The 21,913-nt window shown below is 40.9% G+C and overlaps 1 protein-coding gene across 2 annotated transcripts in view; it reads right to left on the reverse strand.

The window, feature by feature from the left end:
- Positions 1 to 19,917, reverse strand: part of ATP1B3 (ATPase Na+/K+ transporting subunit beta 3) — a 54,163-nt gene extending 34,246 nt beyond the window's left edge. The window contains exons 1-2 of one of the 2 annotated variants that reach the window (XM_073359801.1): positions 19,627 to 19,917; positions 3,877 to 4,005 (exon numbers count right to left, since the gene is read on the reverse strand). In XM_073359801.1, the coding sequence (XP_073215902.1) occupies positions 3,877 to 4,005; positions 19,627 to 19,735 (238 nt within the window). In that variant the 5' untranslated portion in view covers positions 19,736 to 19,917. The remainder of the gene's footprint in view (positions 1 to 3,876; positions 4,006 to 19,626) is intronic. The other variant, XM_073359802.1, reaches the window with a different exon arrangement.
- Between the last annotated feature and the right edge of the window lie 1,996 nt (positions 19,918 to 21,913).

A 21,913-nucleotide genomic window follows, 5' to 3' on the forward strand; every position in this document is an offset into this window, starting at 1 on the left:
AAGATATCTCAACATGGAATAGGGATTATAAATTCTCTAGTATGAGACAATATATTCATGTAATGTTTAAGAAAAGTTTGGTAAATGAGTTTCAACAGTTCATGGGATTAGGGACCCAATCTTATGGGGTTCCAGGGGCTTCTGTATAGATGATTTAGGTTAATCTTTCTATCTACCCAATGGGATTCAGTGCTCAGTCTAGAACATACCATCAGAGATGCTTAGTTTTGCAGTTCTCAAACTGTGGATTTGTGTCTCCAGAGATAACATGCTTGTTAACAGCAAATGTTTTCAAAATAAATAAATAAATAAATAAATATATAGAGATGAGAAATAACAGACCTCAACCCTATTGCCCCTCTGCAGATTTGAGTACACAGAGTCAATCCCTTACCTCTCTCTAAAAAAGAGTGCAGTTTCAAAAAGTTCAATGAATAGAAGATTGTTGGGGGTGGAATAGAACTGGACAAGGTGGAGAAGTCCGGAGATAAATGTGAGAAGGGTGGGGACAGGCAGTAGAAACAAAAGTGAAACTGTTTGAGCAGTATATTCCAGAAGTCTTGAGGTCTTTCTGAGTGCAGCCTTCATTGATTTGAGATCTACCATACCATTCTCTCACTAGAAGGGAAAACCTATAATGGCAGCAGGCCGTAAGAGAGACCCAGTTTGGGAATATTTTAATGAAGTTCCTCTACCTGTGGGTAAGACAGGCATGCGTGCAAAATGCAAACAGTGCAAAGAAATGCAAGGCCCAGTTGTCCAAATGAAACAACATCATGAGAAGTGTTTCTTCTCAGGAGGAAGCTGCACTGAAGATGATGAAAGGAACATGTCTGAACATGCAGGATCTTCAGGTTGGTAAACTTTTTTATTTCATACTTCTTTCTTCAGGACTGCCTGTCTTCCTTCTGGACTATTCTTGAATTCTCATGTTTGAGCAAAAAACATAGTTGTTACTCTATGGTACTATCATTTTAGATACAGCTGTGATAAAAAATAAATAGCTGAAATAGGCAGATCTTTCTTTTACAATTTCACCATTAAAGTAGTACTGAATGTCACTGAATGCAATGAGTAATATTAAATGAGCAGTATGCTAATAATAATTAAATAACTGCATTTACTTATTTTATTTAGGAGAATCCATCCTCAACATACAGGATTCTGAAGACTATCTACCTTCAAGATCACCATCATTTTCTATCGTTTCAGAGTTATCTGCCAATGATAGTGTTTCAGTCATATCATGTGTGTCACTGTAGTGGGGCAGTCACCCCGCTCTGGCTCAGAAGGGGTTAAAAGCCAGCCCCTGGAGAGGGCGGGGACTGAGAGAAAAAGCTAGGCTGATTGGGGAAGCAGCCACAGCTGTGGCCACACCCCAATCAGGCCACAGCTGGCCCTATAAAAGGGCTGTGAGCCAGGAGCTCAGGCAGTCTCTCTCTAGCTGTAGAGAGAGAAGGACCTGGCTGCCTAGCAAAGTACCTAGAGTAGAGTAGGGCTGGGGGAAGGCCAGAGGAGCTGGGGAGCTCCAGCCTGGAAAACATCCAGGCTCCAGGCCTTGCTAAAGGCCAGGAAAGGTACTGGGGCTACCAAGGTGTAGCCTGGGAATAGGTAGAGGCAGCTGGTCCAACCCCCTTGCCAATGATGAGTGGTTTACAGACTGCAGTCTGCTCCAGTGAGCAGGGGCTAGATGATGACTGGCAGTAGCCACTGAGGCAAGGTGGCGATAGAGAGTTGGGGGTTCCCCTCAGAGGGGAGGCCAGAGAACGGGGGCACTGCCAGGGGGCAGCATCCCAAGGTAAAGAGGCACCGGGCAAGACACTGGCCTGCAGAGGACACTCCAGGCTGGAAGAGCTAATTCCCAAGACAACCAGCAGGAGGCACCGTGCCAGTGAGTCATCGCATCACTGTAGTCACAGTATATCACCTGTAGCAAAAAAATCTCCATCATCCAGAACCAACCATAAATAAGGTGTAGAGGGTGAAATTGTTAACCTGAGTCTTGATGGGTGGAACAATGTCCACAATGATCCTGTTGTATGTGCTTGTGTGACAACAGAAGAAGGGAATGTCTTCCTTACAGAAACAATTGATACATCTGGAAATACTTATAAGAAGTAGCAGTAAAAGCTATAGCAAACTGTGAAAAAAATTAAAATGTCTAGTATGCAGCTTGGTCATAGACAAATGTTGCAAATATATCCAAAAATAAGAAATTTATTTAGGAGAGAGTGAAGAGAGTCCCAAGCCACTAACAAATGGTTGCAGTGCTCATTTGATGCACCACCTAGCCTGACTTCAGTGTTCCAGAAATAAAGGCTAATGTTGAAATTGAAAATACTTCCGTAACAACCACTTTGCAGGAGCTGCTCTGAAACAAGTGGGAGGAACCAAGCTAACTCTCCCACAAGACATACGATGGAACTCAGTAGTGGACTGTTTTGAGCACTATATCAAGAACTGGCCTAATCTGATGACAGTCTGTGAACAAACTAGTGAAAAAAAGGATGACACTGTCACAGCCAAAGTTCTCAACATTGGGCTTAAGAAAAATGTTGAACACATACTGAGTACCCTGAAGCCTTAGCCTTGTAGGAAATGCAGGGAAACAGCTGTTTTATTGCTGACGCTGTTTAAATTTGGAAGGAACTGAGTGAGATATTAAAAAGAGAAATATTCAATGAGAGTTAAATTACAAGCATTAAAAAAAAACGAATGGAACAAGCACTATCTCCAACTCATTTTCTTGCAAATATTCTCAATACTCAGTACCAGGGCCATACCTTAACCACTGAAGAGGAGTTGGCTATGACATGCACATCCAGCAATCATCCTTCCATAATGCCAACTATAATACACTTCAGAGCTAAGGGTGAACCATTCAAGAAATATATGTTTGCTGATGATGTTTTAAAGAAAGTCACACCAGTGAACTGGTGGAAGTCACTTAGGCACTTGGATTCAGAGACTGTTGATGTGATAATCTCACTTTTAACAGCAGTAGCTTCTTCTGACGGTGTAAGAATATTTTCTTCCTCAGGGCTAATTCATTCCAAATAGAGAAATTGTTTGGGACCTGAAAAAGCAGGAAAGCTTGGTTTTCTTTTCCAGATTATGAACAAACGAGAAAATGAAGGTGAAGATGACTGAGTTAGCTACAGAAGCCAATATTTTAAGTTCCTCATGTTGACCTAGCTGACAGTCTAATTTTTTTTTTAAATATTTCATTTAACTATTTTAGTTAAACAATTTTAACAAAAACAAACCTGATTTTAAAAAACTTGCTGTTTAACTAAATTCAAAAATTCATATGCTTGTTTTGTTAAATTATTATATATTTGCTGTTAAGAAAAGAATCCAGAATACATAATGTTGTTGTTTTAGTTAAATAAAACAATTTAAATGTCTGTCTGGTGATGTTCTCCTCCTAATACAGCATGGCAAGAAAATCCTCCAAATATTAATGATTAACCTGTTGAATTGGAGATAGTTCACCTCCCAGTGACTTCATAAATATCTGCTTCAACTACCTTTGGTAAATGAAATAACCAAACTATTATTCATTGACTGATATAGCTGTAAAACTAATCTGAAAAGTTTTTCAGAATGGCAAAATCCAGGAAGAACTAGAAAGGAGTGAATTTAGAGCATCAGTTAGTAAATATGGCCAAAAAAAGTCTATAAATGGCTTTGTGCTGCAAACCTACAAAGCCCAAATGATTCACCCATTATAAAAGAGTCCTCCTTTAAAGCTCTTTATTAGTCTAATTAAAACTACACCACATTGGAATATGTACTTTATCCTAAAAGAAAGTTATTAGAATAAATTGTATATTATAATTTAAAATCTAGACATAAAACTAAGAGTACAGTTACCTGGACTAGAAATCCGGTCACGATATTTGGGAATATCTCCGCTCAGGGTCTGAAGCATAACCCACATTGTAAATGTAAAGAGTGCTGCTAGGAAACCATAGAATACCAGATAAAACAGCAAGATTAGACCTGTAAAATTAAAGAACTCAAATTAACAAAATGTTTATTTTAAACTGAACATGATTCTAATTTTTACTCTGACACTCAGGACTGTAGTTCAATAGGAGTTGGATCAGGTGCTCAGTCCCCACTCCTCAAACACAGAGATACCAAACAGACCTTCCTTTGTGTTTCAGACCTTCCTTTGTGTAAAATATACACGCGCACGTTCCCCCACCAACATATATATAAAGTTCAGCTTTTAAAAGAAAGGTCATTCCTTTTTTTTTTTTTTAAAGAAGAGCTTAAACAGGAGATCTTCTGAGGACAATTTTTGCTCTGTTGAAGCTGCTCTTTCTGGGAGCCAAGCAACTGATTGTATCCCAGCGTAAAGAGACCTCTACGTGCAATACTACATGTGAATAATCAACCAGATTACAAGCCACGTGACTATACATTAGATTTTCACCAAGTTTAGAGAGCCCTGGATCAAAAAACAAGATGCTATAATGGGAACACAAATTAAAACTGTAGAATTTCTCACTCGCTGATTGTGGACTATATGCTGCTTCTTCTGATGCAGAACTTGAGGCACATGAGACAGTAAGTTAGGTGGTTTTGTGATGTGGATAAAAAGGTTGTAGAATACATCCAACACACAACTGGTACATCTTGCAATCATTTCTCAAGCTATCCAGGACATTGGGTTTAGACTGATCACATTACACAACTTCTTTAGCAATTTTATTAACAGATTAGGTTTTTTTTCCTTTTTAAAGCATTAATATAGTTTTTCATTTAACTAACTAGAGTGAATAGACCAATGGTTCTCAACCTATTTACCATTGTGGGCCATGCGGGGACCCTGACCCTGCAGCGGTGAACCCGGGAGCCCGCCACACATGGCCAAACAGCCAGGAGTCCGCAATGCATGGCCTTTAGCACACAGCTGAGCTGGGCCACAGCTGTGTGCTAAGTGGGCTGCATGCGGCCCATGGGTTGAGAACCGCTGATCTAGAGCTAAGCTTAGTTTACCCACTTCAGGTGTTTTCTACAAGCTTTATGTACCATTAAATATTGTGAATGTAGATCTGTACCAATAAACTACAGGAGATTTGTCACCAAGGGAAACTGTCTAGAGAATGAAACTGATAATTTAAATCAGGGGTCTCAAACTCAATTTACCTTAGGGCCAGGGCCAGTCCTCAGATCCTCCCAGCGGGCCAATAATGTCACTGAAGATGGTGTTCAGAAAAGAAAACGTTTATATTGTATTTTTTATTTCAAATTTCTTAGAAATAATAAAACCATCATACAACTTTATACAATTCTTCGACTGCTAGAGAGTTTTTAGTGTTTGTCAGACACCTGGCAACGCTTCAGTTCTGTCAGTTTGTTGATGTTTGGCCTCAGTGACTGAGCGGTTGAAGCCTTCAGGATTGCAGCAAGGTGTGCATTAGATAGTTGTGTTCAGTATTTTGACTTGTATTCATTGTGGGAAAAAAGTGATGCTGCCTCTATGGCTGACTCTGCCCGGCAACTAATGATGCTGCCTCCATGGCTGACTCTGCCCGGCAACTAGTGATGGTATCTCTGTCCCTCTCCCCAGCCAATGGGAGCTGCGGGGGGGGGCAGCTACCTGTAGTTGAGATTGCCGGCAGCACGTCGGCCTGCGTCTCTCCTCTGTGGGCTGCAGGTTCTTGGGCTGCAAATGGCCCACAGGCCGGGACTTTGAGACCCCGACTTAGATAAACAGGCAGCTTCATGGACAAGCGTCCCCCATCCTCTCTGGTATCTCCCAAAATCAATTGAAAAATTAAGGTTAGTAAGAAGCTACATTATACTGTAGTATATCTAGGCAAAGCTAATGTTTGCTGATGATTCAAGGCATTTATTAAATAAATATCTATAATTACTATAAACAGCATGCAAACAAATTAATATTAAAACGTTACTTTTATTGCCTCAAGCTTTGAAAAATCATGATGCTTTCAAGTTACCACGTGAATATCATCTGTGAAGAGTATTTGAAGGAACAGTGTGTGTGGAAAAGGCGGGAGGAAACTGGACACAGTCATTAAGGATTTAAAGATCTTAAGTAACACTGCTGGGATGCAACTGGCTGGAATCCTCATCTTGGCCTAGTCTGCTATGGAGTTAATAGAACATTTTTTAAAATGGCACTAGCCTTTAGTTAAGAAATAGACTGAAAAGGCTTTGAGATGACCTAGATATACAAGGTTATCTAGTTTAATTTTGCCAACTGGTATTCTTTAACATACTATTTCAAAACAGGCCTGAACACTTCATCACCTCAGAGTTTTTCACCACACTGGCAATAGTGATTAATTTTTTACAAAAATGGAAGTGAAGTAGGGAGCTTTTGCATGGAAAGCTTGGAATAAAGTATGTGCCCGCAAGATAAAAAATGATGAATTGTGCAATTAATTATGGACTGCACCTCGAAAACGTGCTAAGGAGAATAATCTACATTTCAAGTAACTGTCTGGTTACACAATCTCATAGGTCCTAAAAATAACCAGATATGACACTCTGCCATAGCACTATTAATGTGCACCTTTGCTGTGTAGTGAGGCAGAAGGCTTTCATCTTTGAAGTGCTGCATCACAAGTCAATTTGAGGGTAAAGGATGCAATTACCCATGTAAGTGATCCCTATCAAAAATGGCTTAGATTGAGCTGTAAATTTACAGGAATGCGGTCCATTCTGGAACTATGTAACTAAAGCTATTCCAGTAATCCATTTACAAGAGCATATTCTGTGCATAAAAATTAAAATAGTCAAGTTTGGTAGGTTTTCTTTTAGAACATTAAGCTTAGGTGTCAAGTAAACCCATACAAAGAGTAATTTAGAATTAAGGGTAAATAATTGTCCTAAACACACCTAGATTTGAGTAGGTATTGCAAAAACATTTGATGAGTGTATGTATATATATATATACACACACACACATACCGACACCCCCCCCCCCAATATAACAGATGGGGGATCTGAGTTTGAGATAAAGCACTATGATGCACACACTGATCCCAGCTACCATGGAGGCTATGGGGCAAGGGAGAACATATGCTGACTACACACCAGGAGTCTTTCCCAGGAAGTCCCCATATTTTACATTCTTACATGGTAGCTAAACTACCAAATTTGTAATTTCCTCTCTCCTAGGAAGGAAGAGAACAGCACCACTCTTATTTCTCCTCAAATGTCTTTTGTGGTTTGTTTGGCTTCTCAGTTTTGAATGCACCTCTCTCTCTTTCCTTACTATGTCTTGCCTGTACAATTGCCCAGAGAAGCAAATTCTTGTAAATTTGTATTTCCCTCTTCCTGATATGAATGTAGTAAAACTTACAAAAATGCCATATTTCATTCTGATTTCACAATTTTTTTGTACTTTAGCAAAAGTAAAAATAATCTCCGAACATGATGGAAATACAGCTTTAGTAGATGCCTAAGCAGTCCTATACAAATATTTTCCCACATCACAGCTGGCTTCATTTTGCTAACTTGTAGCTTACTGCCTACCTTAGAAGCCATACTTCAAACTCAATGTTCAGGCAGCAAAAGTCAGAAGTCTCAAGGTTAAAGTGTCTGTTGGAAATATTCATACAAATAAATGGCATTCAACAATATAGGGTAAAAAACATTTCTCTTACTTAGAAGATCTGGACTACAGATTCTTTGCTGTACCAAGTTTATGCTTTCTCCTAGGAGCTGCTCTAACATCCACCAGCTGGCAAAAGTTGCCAAGAGACTGTCCGCCTGCTGATCACCACCATAGCACCTGCCACACCTCACACCACTGCCAACATACATCTTGTACTGGGGCTATGAAGAGAGCAACATTCAAAGAGAGCTATGCCAACTATATGCCCACAGGGGGGACTCCTCTCCTTTTTTTGGCTGGGGGTGGAGGGATTAGAAGCAGATTCCACCCCTCTGTACGAAAAGAAAATCTGGCCACTAAATCAGGAATGGCAAGTTTGGGGTTTTATTTTTAAACTAAGAGTAAATACTTTCGAAATTTTGTAATTTCTGCCTTTTTCACTCTAATTGCCTGCCACACACACTCAACCCACTTCCTCCCTAAAGGCTTGGGGAAAAGCACAGATGGGTTCTGCATCTTCTCCTCTTCTTCCCAGCCAAAACTCTGAATAATGACCAAGGGCAGTTCTAATTTGTGTATGTCTGGTAATTTAAAATTAAGGTTTACTGGTAACTCTACAGAGATTCCCAAACTATACAAAGAGCTGACTGGTCATAAGGTCTCCTAATTTCCAGTTACCAAGTTTCATTTAAGGAAACTGAACCTATTAAATGTTTCTCTATTATCACTTTTCCATATGAACAACTACTACAGTCGCTACAGGATTTTGTGATCAAAAGGAAGGGAGTGATGTTCTGCATGATCTTAAATGGAGATGAACTAAAAAGCAGCAGGCAAATTATTGTAAAAAAAAGTTATGAAGTATAAGAACCCTGACCTGCTCTACATCATTCATTAGGTTGTCTTATCACTTCATCTTACACTCTGACCAATAAGTGAGAAATGAACAGGAGAAAAATTCAGTTCACACTGATGTAGCTGTGTTAGCTCTTACGGGATAGCATAAGTAAAAAGGTAATAAATGTTGATCAGTAAACAGAAGGAACTCTAAAAATCTAAAAGTGTCATGACCTTGTTTAACAGACCTGATTCCTGAGTGTGTTTGGTGTAGAAACATACCTTAAGCTCTTTGTATAACAAGCTACTATTAAGAAGCTCTATTTCTCATAAATTTTCTGCACTCTCAGCAATTAATCTGAAAAGTTTCCTTTAGTACAACACTGACACATTCCATTTACCAAACATGAATTTGTGTTAACAGCACAAACCAAACTGGTTGAAATGGTTTATTTCCTTGTGCTACTTCAGTGTAGTCAATGTAAACAACAAGTACAGCTCAGAAAAGGACTAACTTCTGTTGCAGAAAAAACAGATGAAGTTAACACTGTATGGATGCTATAGGGAATTTTTTAAAGTTATCCAATAGATTAAAAGCTATGAAGAGATTTTAGAATCGTGAGAAATTGTCAGTTTTGTCCTACATTACTACAGGATTTTTAAATTCACAACAGGATCTAGTTTACAGTTTAGCCACTAAGTTGTATCTCCAATAACTTCTCAAAATTGATAAACTGTCACTTTTCGGTATAATAGCCAGCTGCAGTTATTTTATCATCCCATCAGGTGTATAGTACCCAATAGCACGTGAGCCTAACACTTGAAATAATAAATTCATCTCCTTATATATACTACTAGGGATATGTCACCAAGAACATAGTATACAAGACATTAAAGGGAAGGATGTTTCCCTGAGAAGCTACGGAATCCCAGCAAGAGATTTAAAAGTGCAAATTTCAAATTCAATTCAAACAGCCAGAAGCATTTTCTGAACTTTCAGAACACTGGGTTGAGCAACAACAGATAGTTTCCTGATAAAAAGCTTTATCTTCTCAAATACATACAGATAGATGGGAGTCTGATTTTTGGCAAACTTCTCTATCCCACAAACCTTCAAGGCTCCACACTGTGGGTGAACTGTGCCTACAGGGAAAGCCTGAACTCTGCTCTATCTTGACCATTTAATTTTGAGGACAACTGCTGAAAGGAAAGAAACTTCATATTATAATTTATACCACTTCTTCAGACAATCTCAAAGTCCTGATCACAGAAAGGGTTAACAGTAAATTGTGAAACAGATTTCCTGTTTGAAGATCAGCAGGACTCCTACAGAAGTCAGAAAAAACCCCAAATTGTTTTATATTCTTTTGACTACAGCAACATCCAATTCTGAACTCAAGCAAGTGAAGCAGGTCTACAATATTTCCCTCCTTGATGTCATGTCCCTAAAATCCTTCCTACTAAGATAGCTTCTTTTGTAGCAAATGTTTTGTTGTTCATTAGATTAAGTTATACTTATTTTAAATATTGTTTAAAACTTCAGTTGAAGATTTTAAGCACCATCAAGTATGATTTTTTAAATCTGCTGAAAAACTAAGCCAGTTCATATTAAATACATAGCATCAATTCAACATAACTGTCATCACGGTAGGAGTCATACATACTCTACAGTACCACCACCATATATTTTAATCAGTTTAAATAAACCTTAGAGAGAAACCTTAGTTCCTGAACTACAGAATGGAAACTTGTATTACCCAAATCACAATGATTTCAGCATAATGAGCAAGAGAATTTAATGTTTTCATCTGGAGACACAAGGCTAAGGAGTCATAGAAAGGGAGACAATAGTAAGATAAAAGGAAACTAATGCATAGAAGGGGATTTAAGCAGCAGTAAAATGAGCTCAAATGAGTGGAGTATACATGCCATGAGTTGGAGATGTGATGGACAGATTTTTAGACATAAAATGGGAGAGTGTTTGGGGGTTGAAACATAAATGTTAGAGAGTGAAATAAAATAAAATCTAAGACATGAAAGGAGATAAACGAGTTTCTCTCACATCTAGTTTCTAAATTTTAAATCAAAATGCTCTATTTCTTCAGAGGAGTCTAACTGCAGACAACAACAAGATCAACATTTCAACAAAATTAATGTCAACATGGCTGGTCACAACTTCCATCTGGTCAGCAAGATTGTCTTTATTTTAGCAACAAACATTTAGTTTTAAAACTGTTTAATTCAAACTCTTTTGGCAGCACTGAACTCTAATAGAAATTGCGATAAGAGGACAGATATTAAAGATAATTATATTTTATCTAAAAAAGAGAAAGGAGTACTTGTGGCACCTTAGAGACTAACCAAATAAATGTGTTAGTTGCTAAGGTGCCACAAGTACTCCTTTTCATTTTGCGAATACAGACTAACACGGCTGCTACTCTGAAACCTATGTCTTACCTGCCCAGTTGCAGAAATTATTGTGCCACTTCTGCTAAAAATAATAATAATAAGAAGAAGAAGAAACATGGAGTGTTGCCAATGCAGAATAGCTATGGCATTTCAAGTTTCAGAGTAGCAGCCATGTTAGTCTGTAACCGCAAAAAGAAAAGGAGGACTTGTGGCACCTTAGAGACTAACAAATTTATTTGAGCATAAGCTTTCGTGAGCTACAGCTCACTTCATCGGATGCATTCAGTGGAAAATACAGTGGGGAGATTTATACACACAGAGAACATGAAACAATGGGTGTTACCATACACACTGTAACTTCCAGCAGTTGACAAGAACCTCTGAGGAACGACGGGGGGGGGGGGGAATAAACATGGGGAAATAGTTTTACTTTGTGTAATGACCCATCCACTCCCAGTCTTTATTCAAGCCTAAGTTAATTGTATCCAGTTTGCATATTAATTCCAATTCAGCAGTCTCTCGTTGGAGTCTGTTTCTGAAGAATATGTGTGTCCACATATCTATTCAGGGGACATCATCATAGGACCTAATCACACCAGCCACACTATCAGAGGCTCGTTCACCTGCACATCTACCAATGTGATATATGCCATCATGTGCCAGCAATGCCCCTCTGCCATGTACATTTACATGTCCAGTTTGGCCAATGTATTGTTTATTTCCCCCCCCCCCCCCCCAGTGTTCATCAGATGTTATTGTCAACTGCTGGAAATGGCCCACCTTGATTATCACTACAAAAGATTTTTTCTGCCCACCCCCTCTCCCCCCGCTCTCCTGCTGGTAACAGCTCACCTTACCTGCTCACTCTCATTATAGTGTGTATGATAACACCCATTGTTTCATGTTCTCTGTGTGTATAAATCTCCCCACTGTATTTTCCACTGAATGCATCCGATGAAGTGAACTGTAGCTCACGAAAGCTTATGCTCAAATAAATTTGTTAGTCTCTAAGGTGCCACAAGTCCTCCTTTTCTTTTTGTGGATACAGACTAACACAGCTGCTACTCTGAAACCTGTCATTATGCAAGGCACTGAATTTAGCTGTATGGAGTGGAAATCTATCAACTTCATGAAAAAACTCATACAGATACAGACAGACAACACCTTCCTTTCCAAATGTAAATAGATGGAAATCAAAAGGACTGAAGGTAAAAAATCCATTACAATCTTCATACCGCACAGGCTATGCTGACAGCTTGTGCCACACACTCTCAAAGAAACTGCGGAAGCACCTGATCAACACCCTCTACAGCAAACAGAGAAAGATTAAGAATGAGCTCTCAAAACTGGATACTCTCATAAAAAAACAACCTTCCATACAAACTTCCTTGCAGCTGGACTTCACAAAAACACACACTTTGCTTCTCTACAAAAGAAAAAGGACACTAAACTATCTAAACTACTACATGCCACAAGGGGCCACAACAATGGTTCCCTTAACCCACCCAGCAATATTGTTAATCTATCCAACTATACTCTTAGCCCAGCAGAAGAATCTATCCTATCTCGGGGCCTCTCCTTCTGCCCCTCCACCCCCATGAACATGATACAGTTCTGTGGTGACCTAGAATCCTATTTTCGACATCTCCGACTCAAGGAATATTTCCAACACACCTCTGAACAACATACTAACCCACAGAGACCTTCCTACCAAGACTACAAAAAGAAGGATTCTGGGTGGACTCCTCCTAAAGGTTGAAACAACAGACTGGACTTCTACATAGAGTGCTTCCGCCGACGTGCACAGGCTGAAATTGTGGAAAAGCAGCATCACTTGCCCCATAACCTCAGCCATGCAGAACACAATGCCATCCACAGCCTCAGAAACAACTCTGACATCATAATCAAAAAGGCTGACAAAGGAGGTGCTGTCGTCTTCATGAATAGATCGGAATATGCACAAGAGGCTGCTCGGCAGCTGTCCAACACCACTTTCTACAAGCCATTACACTCTGATCCCACTGAGGGTTACCAAAAGAAACTACAGCATTTGCTCAAGCAACTCCCTGAAAAAGTACAAGAACAAATCCACACAGACACACCCCTGGAACCCCGACCAGGGGTATTCTATCTGCTACCCAAGATCCATAAACCTGGAAATCCTGGACACCCCATCATCTCAGGAATTGGTACCCTGACAGCAGGATTGTCTGGCTATGTAGACTCCCTCCTCAAGCCCTAAGCTACAAGCACTCCCAGCTATCTTTGAGACACCACTGACTTCCTGAGGAAACTACAATCCATCGGTGATCTTTCTGAAAACACCATCATGGCCACTATGGATGTAGAAGCCCTCTACACCAACATTCCACACAAAGATGGACTACAAGCCGTCAGGAACAGTACCCCCGATAATGTCATGGCAACCCTGGTGGCTGAACTTTGTGACTTTGTCCTCACTCATAACTATTTCACATTTGGGAACAATGTATACTTTCAAATCAGCGGCACTGCTATGGGTACCCGCATGGCCCCACAGTATACCAACATTTTTATGGCTGACTTAGAACAACGCTTCCTCAGCTCTCATCCCCTAATGCCCCTACTCTACTTGTGCTATACTGATGACATCATCATCTGGACCCATGGAAAAGAAGCCCTTGAGGAATTCCACCATGATTTCAACAATTTCCAACCCACCATCAACCTCAGCCTGGACCAGTCCACACAAGAGATCCAATTCCTAGACACAATGGTGCTAATAAGCGATGGTCACATAACCACCACCCTATACCGGAAACCTACTGACCACTATTCCTACCTACATGCCTCCAGCTTTCATCCAGACGACACCACATGATCCACTGTCTACAGCCAAGCTCTATGATACAACCTCATTTGCTCCAACGCCTCAGACAGAGACAAACACCTACAAGATCTCTATCAAGCATTCTTACAACTACAATACCCATCTGCTGAAGTGAAGAAACAGATTGACAGAGCCAGAAGAGTACCCACAAGTCCTACTACAGGACAGGCCCAACAAAGAAAATAACAGAACGCCACTAGCCATCACCTTCAGCCCACAACTAAAACCTCTCCAATGCATCATCAAGGATCTACAACCTATCCTGAAGGACGACCCATCACTCTCACAGATCTTGGGAGACAGGCCAGTCCTTGCTTACAGACAGCCCCCCAACCTGAGCAAATACTCACCAGCAACCACACAACAAACCACTAACCCAGGAACCTATCCTTGCAGCAAAGCCCGTTGCCCACTGTGTCCACATATCTAGTCAGGGGACACCATCATAGGGCCTAATCACATCAGCCACACTATCAGAGAGGCTCATTCACCTGCACATCTACCAATGTGATATATACCATCATGTGCCAGCAATGCCTCTCTGCCATGTACATTGGCCAAACTGGACAGTCTCTACGTAAAAGAATAAATGGACACAAGTCAGACGTCAAGAATTATAACATTCAAAAACCAGTTGGAGAACACTTCAATTTCTTTGGTCACTCGATTACAGTCCTAAAAGTTGCAATTCTTCAAAAAAAAAAAAAAAAAAACCTTCAAAAACAGACTCCAACGAGAGACTGCTGAATTGGAATTAATTTGCAAACTGGATACAATTAACTTAGGCTTGAACAGAGACTGGGAGTGGATGGGTCATTACACAAAGTAAAACTACTTCCCCATGTTTATTCTCCCCCACACTCACCACTGTTCCTCAGACGTTCTTGTCAACTGTTGGAAATGGCCCACCTTGATTATCACTACAAAAGGTTTTTTCCCCCCTGCTCTCCTGCTGGTAATAGCTCACCTTAAGTGATCATTCTCCTTACAGTGTGTATGGTAACACCCATTGTTTCATGTTCTCTATGTATATAAATTTCCCCACTGTATTTTCCACTGTATGCATCCGATGAAGTGAGCTGTAGCTCACGAAAGCTTATGCTCAAATAAATTTGTTAGTCTCTAAGGTGCCACAAGTACTCCTTTTCTTTTTGTATATATCCAGTACTTATTAAGTTACTATGATCTATATCAAATAATTAGCTTTCCTAATTTTTAACTTTTAGGAATTTATAGGTAAATTTATTCTGTGCATGTTTCACAACTGGTCAGTTTATGACAGAGGACTGATCCAGCCCTAAGAATCACAGTTTTGACAGAGAACTCACACTTAATGAAGTGACTAAAGTATTATATATGAATTAAAAAAATTCCAACATTTTATATTTGATTAATTTAGAAAGTCACACAAATTTTTAGACCTATTGGTAGTGTAATTCATTTTCTTGTAGGTCTATGAAAGAGTATACAAAAGAAAGCATCTATCACAATTTTATAATCTTTACATTAAAATATACTGCAATGAATACAGTACTTTAACTGTCATTCAGGGCAGACTGCATTCCTGTGATATGGTATCTTCCACAAGCAGATCATAAGAGGAACATGAATCAACCACATTTCCAAAGTCATGATAGTGTGAAATAAGAGCATTCATGGGGAGGAGCACGGGGGTGGGCGGTAAATCCTGATAATGCATAATGACTGCATTAACTGCACTACCAGACAGTAGTACTCACTACCATGCTATATTCATGGATAATCCATTATTACTGCAGATGCTAGATCAGGGAAGTACAGAGATACTCTTATGAAAAAACTCAGCATATGCTCGATACAACAAAGAGTATGCTACACAATGAATAAAGATTTAATGGTGCTCCTTGAGCCAGCACACGTAGTATGCTTATATCCAATAATCATCTTAGACAGCTGAATACCTAGGGTAAATAATTATATCCCCATGGCATTCAGAAGGTAAAAAGGGCAAATAAAATTAATGGTAAACATGCTAGACAATCAGAGCCATCAACTTAAGATTCACCTGTAGTTTGGATGCAGGGGACAAGAGAGCTTTTTTTAACTTCTGTAAACACAGGAAAATTAAAAAAAGTTAGTGAAAGTGTTTCAATTAACCATATTAGGATTATAGATCTATACCTGTTTTAGGCACTGAAAATAACTATTCCAATATAATCAGCATATCTTTTGCCTTTTAGCTTATATTAAGTTTTCTGAGCATACTATTTTCCCCGTTTTTCACAGGAAATGCTAATGAACCTTGATTTGTATTTATATTTTTATATATATAATTTGCTACTGTAGAGTTAGTTTTTATTAAATGAGTGCATCAATTTTAAAACAGTTCAAAATGGGCCAAAACACATGTAGCAGCTGATCTCTTGAACAACACCTTCTGCTTAAGTCACATCACCATTGTGCATTGTTCACTACAGAACTCCCCACCTTCAAAAAGAAACATAGCACATCCTTTCAACAATGATACAAGGAAAAAGGAGGACACATACATAAAGTTAAGAAAAAGTCTCCAGTTGTCTCCTAAGGAGGCGGGAGAAATATTGACTATTTATTGGAACTTCTCCCAATACACACACCCAGTTAAATCACATATTACTCAGTAGCATCCTACCTTTTCAGCCAAAAATTTTGGTGGTCAAGCATCTACAATCAATACTTTGGAGACAGATTCTTCACCCTGTTCTACAGTTCAGGCTGGCAGGAATGACCAGCATTTCCTTTTCTGGATGTTCCCCTGCCATGGAGGAGTCCCCTAAATGCATAGATTCTAGCATAACCAGCTCCTATGCGTCTTCCCTCTTTGCAGCTACTGGTGCAGTGGACATGTCAGAAGCTATAGCTACACTAGAAAGCATGCAGCTACACTGCTATACGTTGTCTAGTATAGCTTCTCTAAGCCCATAGGAAAGAGCTCTCCCATCGACTTAATTAATCCACCTCCAACGAGCAGCAGTAGCTGTCCACATCAGCATTTAGGTCAGCGTAACTTATGTCACTGAGGGGAATGGCTTATTCACACCCAAGAGATGTAAGTTATACCGACATAAATGGTAGTACAGACATGGCTAGAGGGATTGAGGAGGAGCAGTCTGAACATGTTTCACTCTGGCTCCCTGCAACTGGAATGTGTTCTCTAGGTAAGCTGCCAACTTGATAGAAGTTAGAGCAACCTCAAGGCTCTATTTTGGGCTCGGGCAGAGAATCAGGGAACCGTAACTAATTCTCTTTTTAGCGCTTTCCTGAACTATCCTGAGCGACTGGCTGAAGGATGAGGAGCCATCTTTTACTAGGTATTCCCCTAACCTCAGACAGGGCCATCTGAACTATCCTACTCTTCCTGAAGAACCCACAGACCACCAGCAAGGCCAACAAGGGACAGTAGCTGCTCAAATTGCTCCCAAGGGAGTTGGTAAACAACAGCCTCTCTCACCTCTTTCCCATAGTGTTGACAGAGCTGTTTAAAAGTTGTAAGGCAAACAATTTCGATTTGTAATCAAATACAATTTTTTCTTCTTAGCAGTTACCGTCAAAAGTCATACATAAATGGATGAAGATAAACTGAAGACTCAAAATTTCAGGAATATTTAAGTAGCCAGACATAATAGGTTCAATATATTAAGCATGAAATGTCTGAACTAACACCCCCATAGCATACAAAATGATGTGTGTGAATGCAGAGTTAAGCATTGACATTAAGGAATAATTACTTAGGAACATTTAATCTCTTTACCACACACCCATCACCTGAATTCCTGTTAAAGAACAAAGTAAACAAACAACATTACATAAAGTATATAAAGGTTCATTAGTGAACGTATTTACTGAATTTATTCTTGAAATGGGAAAGTAACTTTACTGAGTGAGCTGGCTGTAAAATAGAACAATCACTCAACTCCAGATTAAGGTAGGTTTGCTATTAAAAACAATTTTATAGACAGTATGCCATGGCACAGGAAGGGACAAGGATGGCAATATTACAAAGGTGCTCTCTAGTAAAGTAAGTTACAAGCTTGAAAGGATTAGATTTTTATCAGCAATTGTCAGTAAACACTGATTTCACCATACATATACAAGCTGCCAGAAAAAATATTTCCACTGATGATAGAAATTTACAGATAAGCAGCATTTTTCTTATGTTGCTTAAGAACTTTAAGATTGATTTAAAGATATTTATTTTGTATATTTTGACCTGTGAGGTTGATAATTTGTGTCTTAATGGTTATAAAGCTAACTTTTTGAATTTCTACTGTCATGAAATAATCATCGGACCCCCACCCACTGTCTAACACCCATGATTTCCTGCAACTGTGAAAATTTAAATAGATAAAAAATACTTAAAAATAAACATCCATATCATCCGTCAAAAAAATTTTTTTAAATCTAATTCTGCCAAGCCTGATCATGGATAAACATCTTTGTTTTTCCTTAAAATACGCTGACCATTTCTAAAGCACTTATAGTTGTTAATGCTATCTGTTTCAGTACACAAATATGCTTCTGTGATCACTTAACCACACACCCATTCATTCAACCCACGCACTTTAAGAGAACCTGCTGATGGGGTGCCTGAACAGAGAAGTCACAAGACAACAACAGAGTGGAAATTTCCTCTCTTCCTCCTCTTCCTCTATTTGAGTGGCAGAGTAGCTAGCAGGATCTTATTTCCATCTGAATGGAGGAGAGCTCATGTCAGAACCAGGGCCCTCTCCTGACAGGCAACCTGAGAGCACACCCTCTGCATGTTCTGTGTGTTACTACTCATGGAGTTTGTACCAGGCTGTGCATATGTCCAGCACTGCTCAACACCGTGCTGAAATTCTTGTTGATTTTATAAGCACAGCTATTTAAATATCTCAACTGTATCAAAATTTTAGGAGCAGATAGGGTGCTATCTGATAGGGTGCTATCTGAAGCCAAGAAATATACATTTCCCTTGAGGAGTGGAGTAATTTATTAATACTTAACATTTTTTCACTATTGTAGTTTAAGAATTTGGGAGATAACATTTCATCTCCCTCCTGTTCCAGCTCCCAGGGGAGGCAATGGGAAAATTAGGGAGGGAATGAAAACAGTCTTCCATACGGTCATGTGGAAAAGCTACTGTTATCAGCCACATCTGTAAAGGAAGATCCCAGAAAATTCAATCTAGGGCCAACCTTAAGCAAGGTAATGCAAGTTACAGATCCATTCCTCCTACTTTTGAAAGCTGTGGGCAGACTGACAACTCAAAGACCAGTCCTCTTCCCCACCTCCAGCAGCAGCACCCCAGAGGACACCTCATTCACCACTGACAGATTAGAGCTCCCCAAATTGTCATGCCAATAAGGAATATACGGGAGCATGCATGACACCCGTGTGGCTGCAGTAATACCATAGAAGAGATCAGTGAGGAGGGAGATGGCCCCACTCCTAGCATCGGGAGTTTGCAGCTGTAACCTGCTACCGTTACGCCACCAGACTCCTCCTCCCTCCCCATCCCTACGCAGCTGACACGGAGAAGGAGCCTGCTGAGCCTCACTGCAGCATTTACGTGGAGAGTGAATCAGCGGAGGACGTACTGAGAGATGCTTCCCTCAGGCCGCTGCTGTAGCGGCCCGATTACCAACCCGCTCTGCCCCACCAGCCCACCCTGAGCCAAGACGAACAGGAAAGGCGGGGCGGGTGCCGCGGAACCAGCACGCGGGCTCCAAGTGCCCCCCCCAACACACCCTGCACCGGCGCATTATCACAGTCAGGCTATTTTTAGATCCGAACGTGGCGAAAGTAACGGCTTCCAGAGAGGCGCCTCGTGGCTCCTCGCGCCCCCACCCAACGGCTCCTTCTTCACCCGCCCGCCCTCGGCTCCTGGCCGGGCCCCTCGCCATTCCCTTACCCCAGCTCTTGGCCGTGCGCCCCAGAAACTCGCCGCTGCGCGGGTTGTACACGAACTGCCGCCACTCGGCCATGGTCTGGCTGAAAGGCTTCTTCACCTCCTTGGACATGGCGGCGGGGCGACGGCTGTGTGTGTCCGGTTAGCAGAGACTCCGAGCTCCACTGCGGCAGCGCCTGCTCCGAGCCGCCAAGTAACTGTCCTCTTCCCCTCCCGCCAGGCGCCCGAGAGGCCGGGCTGGTCGCACGCAGCCAAGCTCCTCACTCCCCCTCCTGCTGCTGGGGCGGGACCCGCTCACGTCAGCGCGGCCCTTCTCAGTCCACGCCGTCTCCAAGCTGCGCCTGCTGCCCCCTGGCGGCCAGAAGGAGAATGGCAGCTGGGATGAGCTGGTCCTAGAGCCTTGGCGTTCCAAGTGCACCCCGAAGAGCGACACAGTGCTTGGCTTGTCAGTCGGCTACATCTCCCGTGGTTCAGGGGTGCTGCACTGACGGCACATAGCGGGGAAGGAGTCCTCAGGAGCTGCCTTGCTTTACCCCGCCGAAGCGTGTGCACACATCCCACTGATCCGGACATAGGGAAGGGCTGTGAGACGCAGGCACCTGCTTGGCAGGGGAAGGGAAGCAAACTCATTCGACATCAAATTTTCAAACTATGGCATTGAATCCGTGTTCAGGCACGTAAGTGACCTGGTTTTCTGAGGAGCTGAGGCCAGGCAGGTCCCCTAAGTCACCAATGGAGCTGTCCATTGTCAGCATCCTTGAAAATAAGATGATTCTACAGGCCCAATTGTTTCCTTAACTACAACTGTGCTACCTCCTTGAGTTCATTTATGTACTCAGGGACACTTGTGCACACCCACTGAAGGCTAATGGAGTTGCACAGCTGTCATATAGGTCTGCAAAACCTCTTCCCGGTATAGATGGGGCAAATGGAAAAAACCCAGCTTGACTCTGAGCCCAGGGTGAGTGAGGTTCAGCAGCTTGCGGGGGAGAGTTTTTACTTACAAACTCTCAGAGTCTAGGCATAAGCAGAAGACTAAGTAATTGCTTAGGGGCCTGAGCAGCTCAAGAGGGCCACCTGTTTGCTTTTGTAGTATATGTTGGGGGGCAAAAATATTCCTGTTTAGGGCCCCTAATGGGCTAGCACCGCCTTGGAAACTGTACTGTGACATGGAACTATGTGACAGCATGCCATTTTAACAAAATCACTTTTCTGGATAGAAAAGACACTTTAAGTGTCTGCACAGCATTGTGTTCACTAATGTTGATTTATAATTAGTGATAAAGGAATAGAGCATGGTTTGATATTGATACCTATCTCTGATATAGTTCTTTTCATCAGTAGATCTCAAAGTACCCATAATCTTTAATGTATTATGTTAGAGCAGGGGACCAGCACACTCACCTCTCTGTTGGACCTGACAGTCATGTTGACTAAGATTTTCAAACATGGGTGCATGAAGTTGGGCCCTGTAAATCCATATTTAGGGACCTAGGTGGCTTGACTACTGCCAGTGATGTTCAATACTAACACTTTCTCACCATATGTTTCAGTTATTGAAAATATTAAAGACTTACTCCTTCTTTTCCTTCCTAGTTTCGCAATCAGTGAATATGACATCACTGACTTCAGCTCAATGGATCAACTAGCCAAATCTTCCATGGTACTAGAGTTGAGGGGGCACAGTGGTGGCTGAGGCAATTACAACTCAAGAGAGCCTCTCTCCCCTTCCCCTACCTGCTTCCCTTCACACATGCACATAGTGGACCACACCTATACACAGACTGTGTACATGGATTGTGTAGTTTCCCAGATTTGGTGCAGGAGTGGTTAAATATTTGGAAAACAAAAGATACATTATACAATAAACCATCTTCCTAAAAAAGACGAACTTAAACATAGTTTAAAAGAAGAGATTTCCATAAACTGTTTCTGCTTAGCATGTCCCATTAGAAGTTTGTTATATGCATTGGTTAATTTTTTTCATCCTATTTACTTCCTACCTATGTAATTTCTATATCTATGCAAACTCAGTCTATACAATGATGATACCATTTGCACAGGAGTGAAAAATAAAATCGTGTTTCCTTCCAGTTTACTGAGGATAGTGTAGCATTGCAAGCAACGGAGAAAGAAGTATTCAGGTTTCTCATCCTAGCTGAGACTCTGATTCACTATGTGATCTTGGACAAGTCATTGATTTCATTGTGCCCATGTTAGGCCAGCTGGAAAACTGAGAAAGAGTAACCAAATGCTGCATCTGCTTTTCAAAACCCAGGAGATATCATCA

Source organism: Lepidochelys kempii, chromosome 9 (assembly GCF_965140265.1).
Source record: "Lepidochelys kempii isolate rLepKem1 chromosome 9, rLepKem1.hap2, whole genome shotgun sequence".
Taxonomy (NCBI): domain Eukaryota; kingdom Metazoa; phylum Chordata; order Testudines; family Cheloniidae; genus Lepidochelys; species Lepidochelys kempii.